The 17,652-nt window shown below is 40.9% G+C and overlaps 1 protein-coding gene across 17 annotated transcripts in view; it reads right to left on the reverse strand.

The window, feature by feature from the left end:
* The window catches only part of KIF16B (kinesin family member 16B), a 367,948-nt gene that overhangs the window by 297,392 nt on the left and 52,904 nt on the right, over positions 1 to 17,652 (reverse strand). For all 17 annotated transcript variants that reach the window (XR_005062399.2, XR_012131532.1, XR_005062401.2 and 14 more), the window contains exons 11-12: positions 16,833 to 16,898; positions 13,862 to 13,921 (exon numbers count right to left, since the gene is read on the reverse strand). Coding sequence is in view for 10 of the 17 variants with exons in the window: in XM_037022423.2 (XP_036878318.1) it covers positions 13,862 to 13,921; positions 16,833 to 16,898 (126 nt within the window). In the remaining 7 variants the exon portion in view is untranslated. The remainder of the gene's footprint in view (positions 1 to 13,861; positions 13,922 to 16,832; positions 16,899 to 17,652) is intronic.

Here is a 17,652-nt window from a genome sequence, read left to right on the forward strand (position 1 = left end):
AGATCAAGGACAAGGAAAGAGTTTTAAAGGCAGCTAGAGAGAAAAAGGTCACCTATAAAGGAAAACCCATCAGGCTAACATCAGACTTCTCGACAGAAACCCTACAGGCCAGAAGAGAATTGCATGATATATTTAATGCTGAAACAGAAGGGCCTTGAACCAAGGACACCGTATCCAGCACGACTATCATTTAAATATGATGGCGGGATTAAACAATTCCCAGACAAGCAAAAGCTGAGGGAATTTGCTTCCCACAAACCACCTCTACAGGGCATCTTACAGGGACTGCTCTAGATGGGAGCACTCCTAAAAAGAGCACAGAACAAAACACACAACATATGAAGAATGGAGGAGGAGGAATAAGAAGGGAGAGAAGAAAAGAATCTCCAGACAGTGTATATAACAGCTCAATAAACGAGCTAAATTAGGCAGTAAGATACTAAAGAAGCTAACCTTGAACCTTTGGTAACCACGAATCTAAAGCCTGCAATGGCAATAAGTACATATCTCTCAACAGTCACCCTAAATGTAAATGGACTTAATGCACCAATAAAAAGACACAGAGTAATAGAATGGATAAAAAAGCAAGACCCATCTATATGCTGCTTACAAGAAACTCACCTCAAACCCAAAGACATGCACAGACTAAAAGTCAATGGATGCAAAAACATATTTCAGGCAAACAACAGAGAGAAGAAAGCAGGGGCTGCAGTATTTATATCAGACAAAATAGACTTCAAAACAAAGAAAGTAACAAGAGATAAAGAAGGACACTACATAATGATAAAGGATTCAGTCCGACAAGAGGATATAACCATTCTAAATATATATGCACCCAATACAGGAGCACCAGCATATGTGAAACAAATACTAACAGAACTAAAGAGGGAAATAGACTGCAATGCATTCATTTTAGGAGACTTAAACACACCACTCACCCCAAAGGATAGATCCACCAGGCAGAAAATAAGTAAGGACACAGAAGCACTGTACAATACACTAGAACAGATGCACCTAATAGACATCTATAGAACTCTACATACAAAAGCAACAGGATACACATTCTTTTCAAGTGCACATGGAACATTCTCCAGAATAGACCACATACTAGGCCATAAAAAGAGCCTCAGTAAATTCAAAAAGATGGAAATCCTACCAACCAACTTTTCAGACCACAAAGGCATAAAACTAGAAATAAATAGTACAAAGAAAGCAAAAAGGCTCACAAACACATGGAGGCTTAACAACATGCTCCTAAATAATGAATGGATCAATGGCCAAATCAAAATGGAGATCCAGCAATATATGGAAACAAATGACAACAACACCACTAAGCCCCAACTACTGTGGGACACAGCAAAAGCAGTCTTAAGAGGAAAGTATATAGCAATCCAGGCATATTTAAAAAAGGAAGAACAATCCCAAATAAATGGTCTAACGTCACAATTATCAAATTTGGAAAAAGAAGAACAAATGAGGCCTAAGGTCAGCAGAAGGAGGGACATAATAAAGATCAGAGAAGAAATAAATGAAATTGAGAAGAATAAAACAATAGCAAAAATCAATGAAACCAAGAGCTGGTTCTTCGAGAAAATAAACAAAATAGGTAAGCCTCTAGCCAGACTTATTAAGAGGAAAAGAGAGTCAACACAAATCAACAGTATCAGAAATGAGAAAGGAAAAATCACGACGGACCCCACAGAAATACAAAGAATTATTAGTGAGTACTATGAAAACCTTTATGCTAACATGCTTGGAAACCTAGGAGAAATGGACAACTTCCTAGAAAAATACAACCTTCCAAGACTGACCAAGAAATAAACAGAAAATCTAAACAGACCAATTACCAGTAATGAAATTGAAGCGGTAATCAAAAAACTACCAAAGAACAAAACCCCCAGGCCAGATGGATTCACCTCAGAATTTTATCAGACATACAGGGAAGACATCATACCCATTTTCCTTAAAGTTTTCCAAAAAATAGAAGAGGAGGGAATACTCCCAAACTCATTCTATGAAGCTAACATCACCCTAATACCAAAACTAGGCAAAGACCCCACCAAAAAAGAAAACTACAGACCAATATCCCTGATGAACATAGATGCAAAAATACTCAACAAAATATTAGCAAACCGAATTCAAAAATACATCATAAGGATCGTACACCATGACCAAGTGGGATTCATCCCAGGGATGCAAGGATGGTACAACATTCGAAAGTCCATCAACATCATCCACCACATCAACAAAAAGAAAGACAAAAATCACATGATCATCGCCATAGATGCTGAAAAAGCATTTGACAAAGTTCAACATCCATTCATGACAAAAACTCTCAGCGAAATGGGAATAGAGGGCAAGTACCTCAACATAATAAAGGCCATCTATGATAAACCCACAGCCAACATTATATTGAACAGTGAGAAGCTGAAAGCTTTTCCTCTGAGATAGGGAACTAGATAGGGATGCCCACTCTCCCCACTGTTATTTAACATAGTACTGGAGGTCCTAGCCACGGCAATCAGACAAAACAAAGAAATACAAGGAATCCAGATTGGTAAAGAAGAAGTTAAACTATCACTATTTGCAGATGACATGATACTATACATAAAAAACCCTAAAGACTCCACCCCAAAACTACTAGAACTGATATCGGAATACAGCAAAGTTGCAGGATACAAAATCAACACACAGAAATCTGTGGCGTTCCTATACACTAACAATGAACCAACAGAAAGAGAAATCAGGAAAACAACTCCATTCACAATTGCATCAAAAAAAATAAAATATCTAGGAATAAACCTAACCAAAGAAGTAAAAGACTTATACTCTGAAAACTACAAGTAACTCTTAAGAGAAATTAAAGGGGACACTAACAGATGGAAACTCATCCCATGCTGTGGCTAGGAAGAATTAATATTGTCAAAATGGCCATCCTGCCCAAAGCAATATACAGATTTGATGCAACCCCTATGAAACTACCAGCAACATTCTTCAATGAACTGGAACAAATAATTCAAAAATTCATATGGAAACACCAAAGACCCCGAATAGCCAAAGCAATCCTGAAAAAGAAGAATAAAGTAGGGGGGATCTCACTCCCCAACTTCAAGCTCTACTACAAAGCCATAGTAATCAAAACAATTTGGTACTGGCACAAGAACACAGCCACAGACCAATGGAACAGACTAGAGAATCCAGACATTAACCCAGACATATATGGTCAATTAATATTTGATAAAAGAGCCATGGACATACAATGGCAAAATGACAGTCTCTTCAACAGATGGTGCTGGCAAAACTGGACAGCTACATGTAGAAGGAATGAAACTGGACCATTGCCTAACCCCATATACAAAAGTAAACTCAAAATGGATCAAAGACCTGAATGTAAGTCATGAAACCATTAAACTCTTGGAAAAAAACATAGGCAAAAACCTCGTAGACATAAACATGAGTGACCTCTTCTTGAACATATCTCCCCGGGCAAGGAAAACAACAGCAAAAATGAACAAGTGGGACTATATTAAGCTGAAAAGCTTCTGTACAGCAAAAGACACCATCAATAGAACAAAAAGGAACCCTACAGTATGGGAGAATATATTTGAAAATGACAGATCCGATAAAGGCTTGACGTCCAGAATATATAAAGAGCTCACATGCCTCAACAAACAAAAAACAAATAACCCAATTAAAAAATGGGCAGAGGAACTGAACAGACAGTTCTCTAAAAAAGAAATACAGATGGCCAACAGACACATGAAAAGATGCTCCACATTGCTAATTATCAGAGAAATGCAAATTAAAACGACAATGAGGTATCACCTCACACCAGTAAGGATGGCTGCCATCCAAAAGACAAACAACAACAAATGTTGGCAAGGCTGTGGAGAAAGGGGAACCCTCCTACGCTGCTGGTGGGAATGTAAATTAGTTCAACCATTGTGGAAAGCGGTATGGAGGTACATCAAAATGCTCAAAACAGACATACCATTTGACCCAGGAATTGCACTCCTAGGAATTTACCCTAAGAATGTAGCAATCAAGTTTGAGAAAGACAGATGCACCCCTATGTTTATCGCGGCACTATTTATAATAGCCAAGAATTGGAAGCAACCTAAATGTCAATTGATAGAGGAATGGATAAAGAAGATGTGGTACATATACACAATGGAATGCTACTCAGCCATAAGAAAAGGGCAAATCCTACCATTTGCAGCAACATGGGTGGAGCTGGAGGGTTTTATGCTCAGCGAAATAAGCCAAGCGGAGAAAGAGAAATACCAAATCATTTCACTCATCTGTGGAGTATAAGAACAAAGGAAAAACTGAAGGAACAAAACAGCAGCAGAATCACAGAACTCAAGAATGGACTAACAGGTACCAAAGGGAAAAGGGACTGGGGAGGATGGGTGGGTAGGGAGGGATAAGGTGGGGGAAGAAAAAGGGGGGTATTAAGATTAGCATGCATGGGGGGGTGGGAGAAAGGGGAGGGCTGTACAACACAGAGAAGACAAGTAGTGACTCTACAACACTCCGCTATGCTGATGGACAGTGACTGTAAAGGGGTTTATAGGGGGACCTGGTATAGGGGAGAGCCTAGTAAACATAATATTCATCATGTACGTGTAGATTAATCATAACAAAAAATTTAAAAAAAAGAAAAAAAGCAGTTCCTGTGTGGTGACCTCCAATGAGTTCTACACAATGGTATAAAGGGCATATAAAAGTGTAGGCAAAGGGTTTGTTTGTGCTTATACAGAGGATCAAAGCCTAATTTGGCTACCCCGAAAATGAACTACGATACGATATGAAAAAGAACTTCCACCATCAGCACTCTCTGGAAGGCTCATGCCAGAAGATGATCATCAAAAAACCCCAACAAAGACCCACGCACTGCTACAGGTGTAGATGCACTCATCCCACTGGTTCCTGGACTTGCCATGGGAATGAAGAAGGAGGTATCTAAGCTGGCCTGTGCATCCAGTAAAACAACAAATTTGACTGGATCTACACTGTTGGAACTCAACCAAGAATTAGGAGAAGTACAAATTGTAGCACTCCAAAATCTTACAACTACAGACTATTTAGTGTTAAAAGAACATATGGGATGTGAACAGTCCACAGGAATGGATTGTTTTAATTTGTCTGATTTCTCTCAGACTATTCAAGTTCAGTTGGACAATATCCACCATATCATAGATAAGTTTTCACAAATGCCTAAGGTGCCTAACTGGTTTTCTTGGTTTCACTGGAGATGGCTGGTAATTATAAGTATGCTTTGGTTATGAAACTGTATTCCTATTATGTTAATGTGTGTGCGCAATTTAATTAGTAGTTTAAAACCTATACATGCTGAAGTTACTATACAAGAAGATATGTCAAAGAAATAATCAATCTTCCCATGTTTTCTTCCGCCTGCTACTTCTATAGCTTTTCTTCTTCCTTCCTAATTACAACCCATAAATAGAATTCGTGCCTCATATCAAATTTACCGAGTATCATAATTCCTTCAAGTGGTAAAGATACCTCAAGACAAATGCTGGGCATAGAAGCCACAGGGCATAAATCTGCAAAGAAGTAAAAAGCTAACCTTTTCAAACAATATGGCTTCTCTCTCACTTACCAACTTTACATCTCCCTGTATGGCCCCGGAAGATGACTGGTTAGCCAGAGATGGGTAAGATTTCTCAAGGGAGGAACAACCTAAGACAGGCACACTCGCAGGGGGGCCATCAGGTGAGGAATTGAGGATCAACAGAGGTGAAGCTTAGAACCTCCCCACCCCACCCCCGTTCTGAGAGAAATCTGCTGCATCCGTGGATGTTTTACTGCCCTTGTCTAGCTTGGATTAACACATAGTCTACAGGCACACACCTGATCATCTACATTTGCTCTCTTACAACACTAAACTATGTTTTCTACCTTCATCTTGCATCTACCTACCACTTCAGCATTTTATTAAAAATAATAATAATAAAGAGACAAATGTGGTATCCACATATAAATCAAGTATAAAAATCAAATGAATATTCATATTTGAACTATTTATAGTTCATAATGCATGATCAAAACCGAAAGTTTCTGTGATGATTGCCCTTGTACTATTCACCATGTAACTTATTCACTATGTAAGAATTTGTTCTCCATGTTATGCTTCAGAAGATTGGAGACTGACGAAAATTAGGCTTGGGGTGGATTAATGATTATACATTGAGGATTGAGTCCCCTATACAGAATTTTATTGTTGTTAACAACCATTTGATCAAAAAAAATAGGAGAGATGCCCTCACAATAAATAAATAAATAGATAGATAGATAAATAAATAAATAAATGAATGAATGGATGGATGGATGAATAAATAAATAAATAAATAAGAAATAAATAAAATAAAGTACACACTTCCAATTGTAAAATAAGTAAGTAACCGGGATGTAATGTATAGCATAAGGAATATAGTCAAAATATTGTGACAACTTGGTATGGTGATAGCTGGTACCTAGAATTATCATGTATATAAATGTTCAATCACTGTGTTGTACACCTGAAACTAATGTAATACTGTATGTCAACTACCCTTCAATAAAAAATAATTATCTAAAAAAAAAAAAGTGCTAGGTTAATCCATTTAGTATAAATTATTTTGTAAAGTAAATTTAACTAATACCGGAACAGAAAAGGGAAGATTTTACATAATCTGAGACCTCAAACTTCAGTCTGAGTAGTGGACTATATTGTTTTATTACCAAACTGTTTTTAAAAAAAGAAGAGAAAAGGACTAGATTATGGGAGACCTGGAATGCCCAATTGTGGGGAAAGGTCTGCTAGCATTAGGACATAACCTCCATGAGGCAGGAATTTTTTGCTTTGCCTTTTGGGTATAGCTGGTACCTAGAACTATGTCTAATACACAAGATGCTCTCAATAAACATGTGTTTAGTGAATGAGGGAAGGAAAGAGGAATAGATGGATGGATGGTTGGTGGGTGGATAGACGGGAGGGAGAAAATGAGGCAACTGGGCAAGACATTACAGGGAGAATATTTTCAAGCTCACAATAAAGCTAGGAATTTCTTTATTGACATAGGCAGCAATCCTAGTTTATTAGGATATCAGCATGCCAAAAGGATACTCACCATCTTTAATCCCTTCTTCATCAAAAAGCTTTCAAATGTTTAAAAGTAGTTTTTAAAACTTTTAAGGTAGTTTTGAAACTCACAAGGAGTTATTGGGATCCTAAAGGCATAACCTGAACATGGACAGTGCTAATAACAGATGCTGAGCTGGACTGACTCTTTACAATGAAAACCAAAGGGGAAAAAGCACCAATTTCTAAAATTCCCACTGTAGCCCACCTGTTTTGATGGACACTTGGAAATTCAATGTAGTACCTTCACAAAGCCAAATAAGCTCTTGGGACAATACTATTTTTAAGATGCTATCACTATGAGCAAATACGTATGTCTCTCTAAAGTCAGAATTTCAAGCAATCAAATACCCAAACAGTTGCTAATAAGGAAGGGGAATCAATGTTTGAAAGAGATATCTCCTCCTTATTCTAAAATATGGACAAAATCGATATAGTAAATTAAATTCTATCCTAGAGCTACCCCTAGATTCAGTTCTTGTACCAGGAAGAGGTCAAAATTAACTGCATCTAAAGGAGACACAGACCACAAAACATGGTGCCTCTCCCACGACATGTTTTCTAGAGCAGAGGATTCAGTGCCCTGGGCAGCAACAATTCAGAGGACCACAGCCTGACCCCACAGCCTGCTGAGCCACAGCCCCAGGGTCAGTGCCGCTTGCAAATTCACTACACTCTCCAAGACACGTTTTTGCCATGAAATGGAAAACTGCAGGCCATCCGGGAAAACCCTACATGGGTCACCAAGTCCAAAGACAGGAGTGCAGCTGGCTGATCCTGTCATAAAACAGAGATAAGTTGGTGCAAAATATTCCTCTCCATGATATCTAAACTCGGAAAATCTGAAGCCAGTAAAGGATTCCAACATCATTGAGCTATATTTCTCATTAGTCTAAATGTTCTAAAAGAGTGAAAACATTGTCTCCCATCAGTGTGTTATCCATTCCTGCCATGGGTTTTAGTGTCCTGCCTCTTCTAGGCCCCAAAGATGGAACATTAAGACAGAAGCACAACTTAAACATAAATTATTGCATTAGGATGCAATCACCACATAGATTCAAGCACATTCCATCCTCCAAGTTCAATTCAACAACTGCTGTTTACCATATGTAAAAAAAAAAATCCTATACAATTAATGTCTGAAAAAAGCAACTGTAATTCACCTTATACATGTACCAATAGCTCAGTTTTCAAGGACAAGATCTCTCGTCACAGCCTGATTCCTCCCCTACCCACCCAGTGCGGAGCCACAGTCAGAGGTCCTGTGCTGGGCAATGAAAATACAGAGGCAAGTCAGATGCCGGATAATCAAAGGATGTGTTTTCAGCAAGGAAGAGACCTGTTTATTAGGAAATGAGAACAGCAGCCAGTGCTGGAGGGATTCAGAGAGCCCTCTCAGGGCTGCAAGCACCACTTTGCAGTTGGGCCCTGGACAGACGCTGCACAGAGTCAGCTCTGCCTGCTGCCATGCCATCTGTCACACACTTGAGAGCCTGACGCTGCAGTCCAAACCGTCTGTGATTTATTCTGAAGCACAGAGCTCAAGGAGTTATTTGGAAGTCAGATAACATATCTTTGAGCATTTTTTAAAGCATTTATGAAAGGCTGGAACAGAGAAACCAAAATGTGTCAGAGCAGACAAACCAAAAAGGTGCCAGTGGGGGGTGTGGGGTGGACAAAGGATACAGGGATGCTGCATGACTTAAAAATCCTCATCAGCAATAAAACATATGGGATGTATAAAACCCAGGCCAAACGGCACACAGGAGGGGTATTAACTAGTCACTCTACAAGCCACTTCAAACACCAAGCAGTAAACACAACACCGAAGCGCCAGGCGAGAGGAGCCAACACCAAGGCCTCAAGAACACGCTCGTCCAGGGCTTGCGGACACTACATTTACCACATAAAGTTCCAAGCCCCGAGAGAATTCACAGTTTAAGATAATTCAGCCAGGATGAAAAACATTGGGGCAGCATTCTAGGAGACAGACAGACACATCCAAAAGAAAAGAGAAGTACGTTGACACAACTGAGCAGCCGGCAGAGCACATCAAGAGACCAGGACGTGGACATTGGTATCAGCCCAGGTCTGACCATGAAACAGAAACTACTTAGTGTTTACATCCCAGGGGCTTTCACACAGGGAGCTGGTTACCCCTCTGAAGGAACAGCTGGGAAGCCAGTGAGAAGAGTGAGGCCACGCATGTGCTGAGAATAGCAGGAAACCAGCGTCAACCCTAGGCAGTAGGGACAAGGGGGAGAAGGGATTAATGGAGCACCCAAGGTGGGCGGTGTGGATGCTGCGAGAAGCCGGAGCAGGGAGGGCTGCCTCATCCCTCCCATCTCCCACAAGGAGCCCACAGGACCCCAGAAATGGCAGCACACAGGGCTCAGGCCCCATGAACCAGGGCAGGGCAGGAAGAGGGGAGGATGAACAGGACAACAAAGAGCCCAAGGCTCCACCCCAGCCTTCCTAGATCAGCCCGAAGCTGTAAAGGGCAGCAGGACTCTGACTTAGAAGTCAGCGGTAGGGCTGACAGCGCCATGCGTTTTTAACCAGCTCACAGGCCATGCTGATGCGGCTGGTCCAGGAACCACACTTTGAAGAGCCAAGATCCAGCTGATCCAAATGAAGGGCTGGACTATTATCAAAAGGAACAGAATGATGAGGACACAGCCCTGGCCCAGATCCTGCACCTGTTCAGAGGGAGAAACCAAGACCACCAAACTCAGATGATGAGGAACACTGTGGTGGAAGTAAAACCAAATGTATAAAAGAGGAAAACAAAATCACTCTAACTGGGAAGCAGGAAGGAAATGTAATCAGAGCTTCGAGCTTCTGACAGTCAGAGAGAAAGGGGAAGAGCTTCGAGGATGGAGTGACCCAAGCCAAGAGACACCAGGGAACCAAGCCCCCTGGGCGTGCAGGGCAGGCGGGGCTGCTGAGGGGCTGGGGTGGGACCCGGCAGGGGGGGCCCCGACTGGGGCAAGACCCACAACTCTGGAAGAGATCGAGGTCTTGGGGGCCAGGCAAAGGAGGCTGGACTTTAATTTTCAGGAAATGAGGACTAATGAAAATGAGGCAGGCAGATTAAAGGAAAAGAGAGGATACACAGAGTACACTGTACAGGACATAAAGCTCACTACCCAGCTGCCTAAGCTGCCTCTTTAAGATAAACAGTTTCCACTGTCAGTAGCTACTTTCAGAGTAACTCAGAGTAACTCTATTACCTCTGACCCTGGTGACTTGGACTTACAGAAGAGGCTGCCATCCACCCTGATTTCCACACTGAGAAACAGGGTATGTGACAGTTGTGGCTACGTGTCATGACCCAGTAAGTCAGAAAGAGAAGTAGAGTCTAAGATTCGAGTTATGCAAGTCAAAGCCCAAGGCTCCACTGCCATCGCCATGGTGCCACCAGCTCAGCTGAAAACGGCCCCGCCCTTCGGCAGAGCACACACGTGCCCCCAGCCTGTCACTCTCCCCGACCGCCACTCAACAGGACCTCGGATTTCACTCATCCAGAGCCAGGGAAGCCAGACTAGATTAAAAGGAAGGGAACAATGTTACTCCATAGCTTGTGAGCACCCATGAGCTCAGGAGCTGGTGATTCCAGGAAAATTAAGGGACTTTCAAGAGTAATTCTGAGTTACAGGGGCCTCTACCTTACACACTGACTTGAGAATCTTACCCCTAAATGAGAGGGGAGCTCCCACAAATTCCTAAGGCAACTCGTCAAAGTCGCATGACTGAAAGAAGAGATACAAGCAGACAGCACAGGGAGCTGAACAGTGACAAGAAGACCATCAGGACTGAGAAACTGGTCATACTCTGCCTTAAGGTTCTCTCTTCAAAAAACTGAGTCTCCTCTGAAATTACTTGTCGATCAAGTTGGACAAGAAAGAGTATACGCAAGCTCTCCCTATGCCAATGAACACCACATAGGCCCTTGTCTCCCAGTCGGGCCCCTGGATGTTTTAACTCTCTTCAGTCCTCTCTCTGAAGTCTCTCCCTGGATGTTGAGAATCGGACTCAGAAGGGATGAAAAGTAACAAAACAGAGTAGACAAGCAGACCCTGAAGATGAACATAATCCCAGCAATTTACTGCTTCACTGGGCTTGCCTCTATAAAACATGCAAGTTCAGTAGAAGAACAAGTTCCCAGAATTTGAAGATTCTTATTTTAACATGAGCAGGTGCAGATTAAACCACTGATCTCAGAGTAGTATTGTACATTTACACCCTTGCCAGCACTTTATTGTGAGCGAAATGTATTCCTCTCCCCCTTGACTTTCAGTTCGGCCAACCGACTTGTTTTGGTCAATGTGCTAACAGCAGACAGGGCACAGCAGGGGCTTGAAACATGCCTGACTAGGCCTGCTTGTATGTTGGCAAGACCGTGACAAGAGCATGCCTTGTACAACTAGACGGTCCAGAGGATGAGAGCGCAGGGGAGCAGGCTTGGAGCCCACCCACAGCCTGGGTCTAAGCTCAGCCAAATCCCCAGCCAACACACACTTGCATAAGGGAAAAATAATGTGTTAAGCCACTGCGTTGGAGGGGGTTCTATGCAGCACTCCTGGAACAATAGCTGACTGAAGGAACAGTCAGCAGAACTATGGGAAAGGATTAAACAAACCACACAGATACAGACTCATAGAATAATAATCTTTCTCTCCATCAGTTTACAAAGAATGTTTTTTGGTTTTTGGTTTTGTTTGTTTTTTTTTGTTTTTGTTTTGTTTTCAAAGAATGCATTTACATAGCCCTCTTCTTCACCTTAGCCCTCAGGAACTGTCTTCCAGTAAGAGAGGAAGACAGTCCTTAAAATATCAAACCTGAGGAGAAAACAACAGAAGATTTAAAGCAAAAATGCCAGCAGGAACTCTAACATGGGCTTGCAAGGCCAAGAGAAGGGAACACTTTGAAATACCATTAGCCTTTTTCATAACCTTTAACACCCTGCACATGTCCCATTTCTAAACTTCTCATCTGAAAAGTTACAAAAAATAAATAAAAATAAAAATAAGATTAATGAAAATTAGAATTGACATTAGAGGACTTAGCTTCAGGGCCCAGGAATTACCTTGTGAAAAAAAGCACCAGGGGTTCACCATGGTAACTCTCGGTATGGGCATCTCTGCAGAGATGTACAAAACACCAGAGTGACAAGGAGAGATGGCAGCAGATACAAAGGAGAGAAGAGGCTGAAATCTTTCAGATTATTGCTTCACTGCCTCCTATGCTAACAGGCACTACATATACTAATGACTTCTCAGAGAGCTAACTCTGATTTCTCTGTTCCTTAAATGGAACAGATGTTAGTCTTCTCTCTTGAGCAAATTCATTGAGGAAAGGATACAGCGCGCCATTAGAGGTCACACGACTTGGGCTTCACCGGTCACAAGCTATGGCGCTGCTCAGAGCTAATGCAGCTACAGAATGAAGAATATTCACATCTGCTTCCACACCTGGCTGTTCTCAAGTGCCAGTGGGGCCTCTGCTCAGCTTCCTGCACAAAAATCTCTCCATGAAGGAAATGCGGAGGGAGTCCCTCAGATACATCACCATCATCACGAGAAGACAGAAAAACAAGTCCGGACAGGGCAGCCACTGCTGTGGCAGCACCTCTGTAACTGAGTAGGTGTCAGGAGGACCACCACTCCCACCAGCACTGACGATGCAGCACAACCTCTGACCTCAGGTGACATGGCCTCCTTCACCCCCAGCAGGCCCAGGTGCCTAAATATAGGCACCTTCCATAACGGGCGCTGCCACTCTCAGAGAGCTGTCAGATACAGAAATAATCAGCTACCCCAGCCTTCTAAGTTTACCCCATGCAACGGCCAGTGGGTGCCCTCCTTTCGCATGGAGGAGCTCTTCCCCCAAGCAGCTCAGACTCATCTACCCGGTCTCGCTGTTATTAGGGGGATATTTTAATCCTTGTGGAAAGCTCGACCTCAACCAGAAACCTAGGATTCAAAGTCCCTAAATGATTTTCTCTCAGGCATTAAGTCAGACAAACACAATCAGCATAAAGTTCAAGTCCAAAACTCAAACCTGGTGTAACTAACTGTCAGTAGTAGATACAGGTTTTCTACCAACTCAGCATAAAAATGGGAACATAAAGAAATGTGCTTTTGAAGCACAAAATTATAAAAAATGGAAGCCATTACTGAGGCCCTTTCACAGTGTGTCTTGCCAAAAATGTAGACCATCGCTATTTAGCACTTGACACATACAGACAAAAAGATTCTGATAGGTAATTACTGGCGAAGAAATTTCTGAAATCTAGTCATGCTATGCACACATATTCTACAATATTGCCACGGGAAGTATTTTTTTTCATTTGAGATATTACTTTTATATTGGGTCTTAACAAAAGCAGAAAAGCAACGTAGACACCCTTGAATAGTAAAGGGAGCTTAACATGTGCTGAGTCAAAAATGGAAAAACTCCAACCAGTGAAAGCAAACACCTGAAGTATCAGATCACCTCTACGGTTAAAACACACACAGCTTTAAAGTCTAATTGTTCCCCTTCCCATTTCTTCAATATCAAACCAGACCCTGGGCCCCTCAAAGGTCACCAATCAGTTCCACTGATCTTACCTTAAGCAAAGCACATAACGGCTATATTTGAAGAAGAAAGAAAAAAGTTTTACCTATTTAAGACAGCATGGTAAGACTGATACGTTTTTATAATTCTTACTTTCAAAATATTTTGTGTTTCATTCCACTTATTTGTCCATTCTTTGGTCAATTCTTGAACCTAAAAGGAAAAATACACGTGTGACTGTGCTGTAAAAAAACTATTACGGTTTTCTTCCAGAAAGTTTCCAAATATGTATAACTTATATGTACTACATATTATTTTAGATTAATTTAGCAATTTCTGTCCCTGAAAGAACCATCAACAAATATAAATCAAACCAGCTGACTTCATCCTATAATCTCCATCATGGCAAAGGAAAGAATAGAAAAAAATTTGTCAAGTTGACTGGAGTTTTACAACAGTCTTTTTCATGGTATACTTAAATAAAAGCTGCTTCCTTGGATATTAACCAAAATTACAAGTTCAAGGATGACAATATCACATTAAATGGGCAAATTTTTCCTGATTATACTTTAGCTCTCAAGAAATAGTGATTTATTTTTCTTTCTAATTAGATGTGGTGATTAAATCACCTTGGATGCTGGAGTTTTCTAATAGATAGTCTGCTTTTGTAGTTAATTAATAGAGTTTATAAATCTCATTGTATCTTAAAAAAAAAAGGTGGCTCTTTAATTGACTAAAGCAAAAGTCTTTTGGTGAAATTCAACTTATTTCCAGTCTGCTATAATTTAGGGAAGGAAATATGCCCAACTGTTGAATATAACACAGTTGGAAATTGCTTCTCAAAGTTAATGAAAATATTCAGCTAGTTGCATAAAACTTCTTAAATGATGCTACACAGTAATTCATTAGGAAGTAAAATGTATACCTGATTAGGAGGTAGGGGAAAAAAAAAAGAATGAAAACTGTGTCCTCTAAAAAGAAATATAACTAAGGCTAAAAGAGAGTGAGTTCCTAGAGGCAGAGACAGGGATCTCATCCTTTAAGCACCTTCTGTTTTAAGCCTGGTTAGCCTCCTGCCACTTCTCCACTGCCAACAGCAGGCACTGTCTCAGTTAGGCCTCCTGTCCTCCCACTGTAAGCTGTCTTATTTAACCAAGGCAAAAGCAACACACGGAGGGCACCTGTTTGTGCCCTCGCTGCTGAGAGGACACTTTCTGCACCCACTCAGCAAAATCAATGGGAAAGGGCACTCGTGTCAGCAACCTTCATGAGGAAAGCTTCACTCACAGGAAACGGAGGAGCTGGAGCAATGGTTCAGCCGGGAGGAGAACCAAAACATACCCCACCCACCTACACTCAACCATTCAGTGGTCATTCATTTTACTCCACCATTTACTTCAAATAGGACTATAGGAGTTCTAAGGTAAAATAATGGCTCTGCTTTGTAATGACTTATTAATGTCAAAATCTACCATCATCCTGATAAAAAAAAAAACTGAGCCTAAGTTTATTTTTTGTATGTTTTTAATGGTTTGGTAAGACTGTGTTGACCTATCTCAAACTGATACATTTCATCACTTCATCACTTGAGTAATACTGACCCCACAGACTCAAATGACAGCAACAGAAGCCACATGGCTCTCAGGGCTTTCTGCTAGGAAAAAGCATTCAGAGAGGGAATATTCTTACCCTGTCTCTCCCTAAAGAAAGGGGAAAAATTGGTGTACTGAATTTACTATTTATAATAATCAGTTATCAGATTCTCCTTGGTCATTTATCTGACAAACACAAAGTATTCAGCAATAAAGCTTCTGCATTTCACCAACAGGTAGTATGCTCTCCCTGCAGAAACATAAGCCAATCAATCATTTTCCAGTGCAATCCAATAACTCTGGCTTTAAACAAACTGTAATGCTGCCTTGGATTTATTTTACTATCAAAATTTAAAGCAAATAATTTTCATTTAAAAAATTAAAAAGAAATGCAAACATGTGGTCAGGTAATAAAATTTATAGCCAAGCAGATGGCAAACAATTTTGAAAGGTCAGCCAAAAAAAAAACAGAAGAAAACTTAGAAAATGTTATGAACAAGATAGGCAGTCATTTCTGCCACAGCATGTATAATGCATTCAAATTAAAGTGTTTATTGGTTTCTATTACCTTGCCAGGTACTCCTGAAAACTATTAAAAACAATTTAAGACTATATACAGACATTTCAAAGCACTCAAAATTAGAATTTGAAGTACTAAAATTTTATGAGAAATATAGCGATTACGGAACTAATGTTTTTACTAATGCTATTATCAGGAAGTTAATCAGCATACTTATTCAGGGAAGTGTCAAGTTCTAACTATCCAATTTATATCTTCAATATTGTATATTCTTGAAAGAGCTTTACCAACAGAATCCAATTCTTTTCCAATCTGTTTTAACCATTCAGCACAGTGAACAAAATCTACTCCCAAAATTGTTAATGCCTTTTTTTCTTTTCACAGAGAATTATTTTTTTAAAACAAAAATAGTAGAGAACCGGGCCAGCCCTGAGGCCAGTTTTCAGAAAGCACCAGTACATGAACACTGGCCGACAGGCGCCACAGGAGCTGCTCTGTCTTCCCAGCTCTCACCACAACTCCCTTCCCTGCCTCAGGTCTCACTGAGCTTACGAGGAACTAAGCATCTACCTGGAGCCAACAAGACATTCCCCAAGTGCCATATTCCCACTGGAAGCAAAGCCAAGGATGACAGAAACCCACAGCGTGGCCATGAGTTAGCTGTGGTCAAGACACAGGGACCCTCCACCCACCGTACAATGGATGCTGAGCGTGGCCTCCCCACCCAGGACTCTGTCCACTCTGAGGCCCATGCAGCCTCATTGACTCATAAGCACCCCATGTGAAGCTCAGGGGCAGGTAACCACCTCGTTCTAGACACACCCCATTTATAAAGCCACAGAGAATGGGATGAGATCCATAAAAATCAACTGTTGTGATTGTTTACAAATGGTGTGGGAGCAGGAGGAGTATTCAGTGAAATGAAGAAAGAAAATGAGTCTCAAACACAAGTACTTAGAATAATAGTGAAAGTTAGGAAATTTTTTAAATAACAAGTCGAGGTGTCACTTACCCTTGCTTCATTCTGTTGAAGTTTTTCCTCCATACTTAAGGCTGTGGGGGAGTCTAAGAGGGCAATCTATAATTTAAACCAAACAAGAAAGCAGAATTAGCAAACAGCAATAACCTAGACAAAGGATTTGTCAATATACTAAATTATCAAAAATTTCCCAAAAAACTAGTAAACAGAGGTCAGAAGCATTGTCCCCCATTCCCCAAAGAGTGTTAGTCATCACTATGTCTGTAATCCACAGGGACATATCTCATAATATTCAAGACCACAGCGTCAGGTGCACCTATATTTGCAATACAAATCAGCAGAGCAAAGGAAAAAAGACAAACATGGAACATACTGACATTTTACCAAAATTAAACATGACCTAAATCCCTAGATCCTAAAGGATTTGTCTGTTTTGAATATGCACAAAGTACAAAATTCGAAAAGTAGGTAGCCTAAGTCTTTCTTTCAACTACAGACTTCTGAGATTCATCCCTGTTGGTATGTGCAAAGGTAACTCATTTGTTTTCAGACCATTCCATGTATAGTGTGGCTTTACTACAATCTATGCCTCCATTTTCTCAACCATGTTGTAAAAGTGTAAGATTGACGTAAGAATGACAAGCTCCACAATCAGGTTAGAACTTGGGACAGAGACAGGAGAGGCAATGGGGCCAGGCACAGTGCAGTGGGAACACACTGCTCCCTTAAGAGGTCATCTGAAAGAAAAAAGAGGGGTCTCCCTCCCTCCCCAGCCAACAGGCACCCTTAGCCAGTCTGCTGTGTAAACTTGCAATTATTCTGGTCATATGCAAGCATGATTCTGCTAGGTTTT

The sequence above is a fragment of the Manis javanica genome, chromosome 5, assembly GCF_040802235.1.
Source record: "Manis javanica isolate MJ-LG chromosome 5, MJ_LKY, whole genome shotgun sequence".
Classification (NCBI taxonomy): Eukaryota; Metazoa; Chordata; class Mammalia; order Pholidota; family Manidae; genus Manis; species Manis javanica.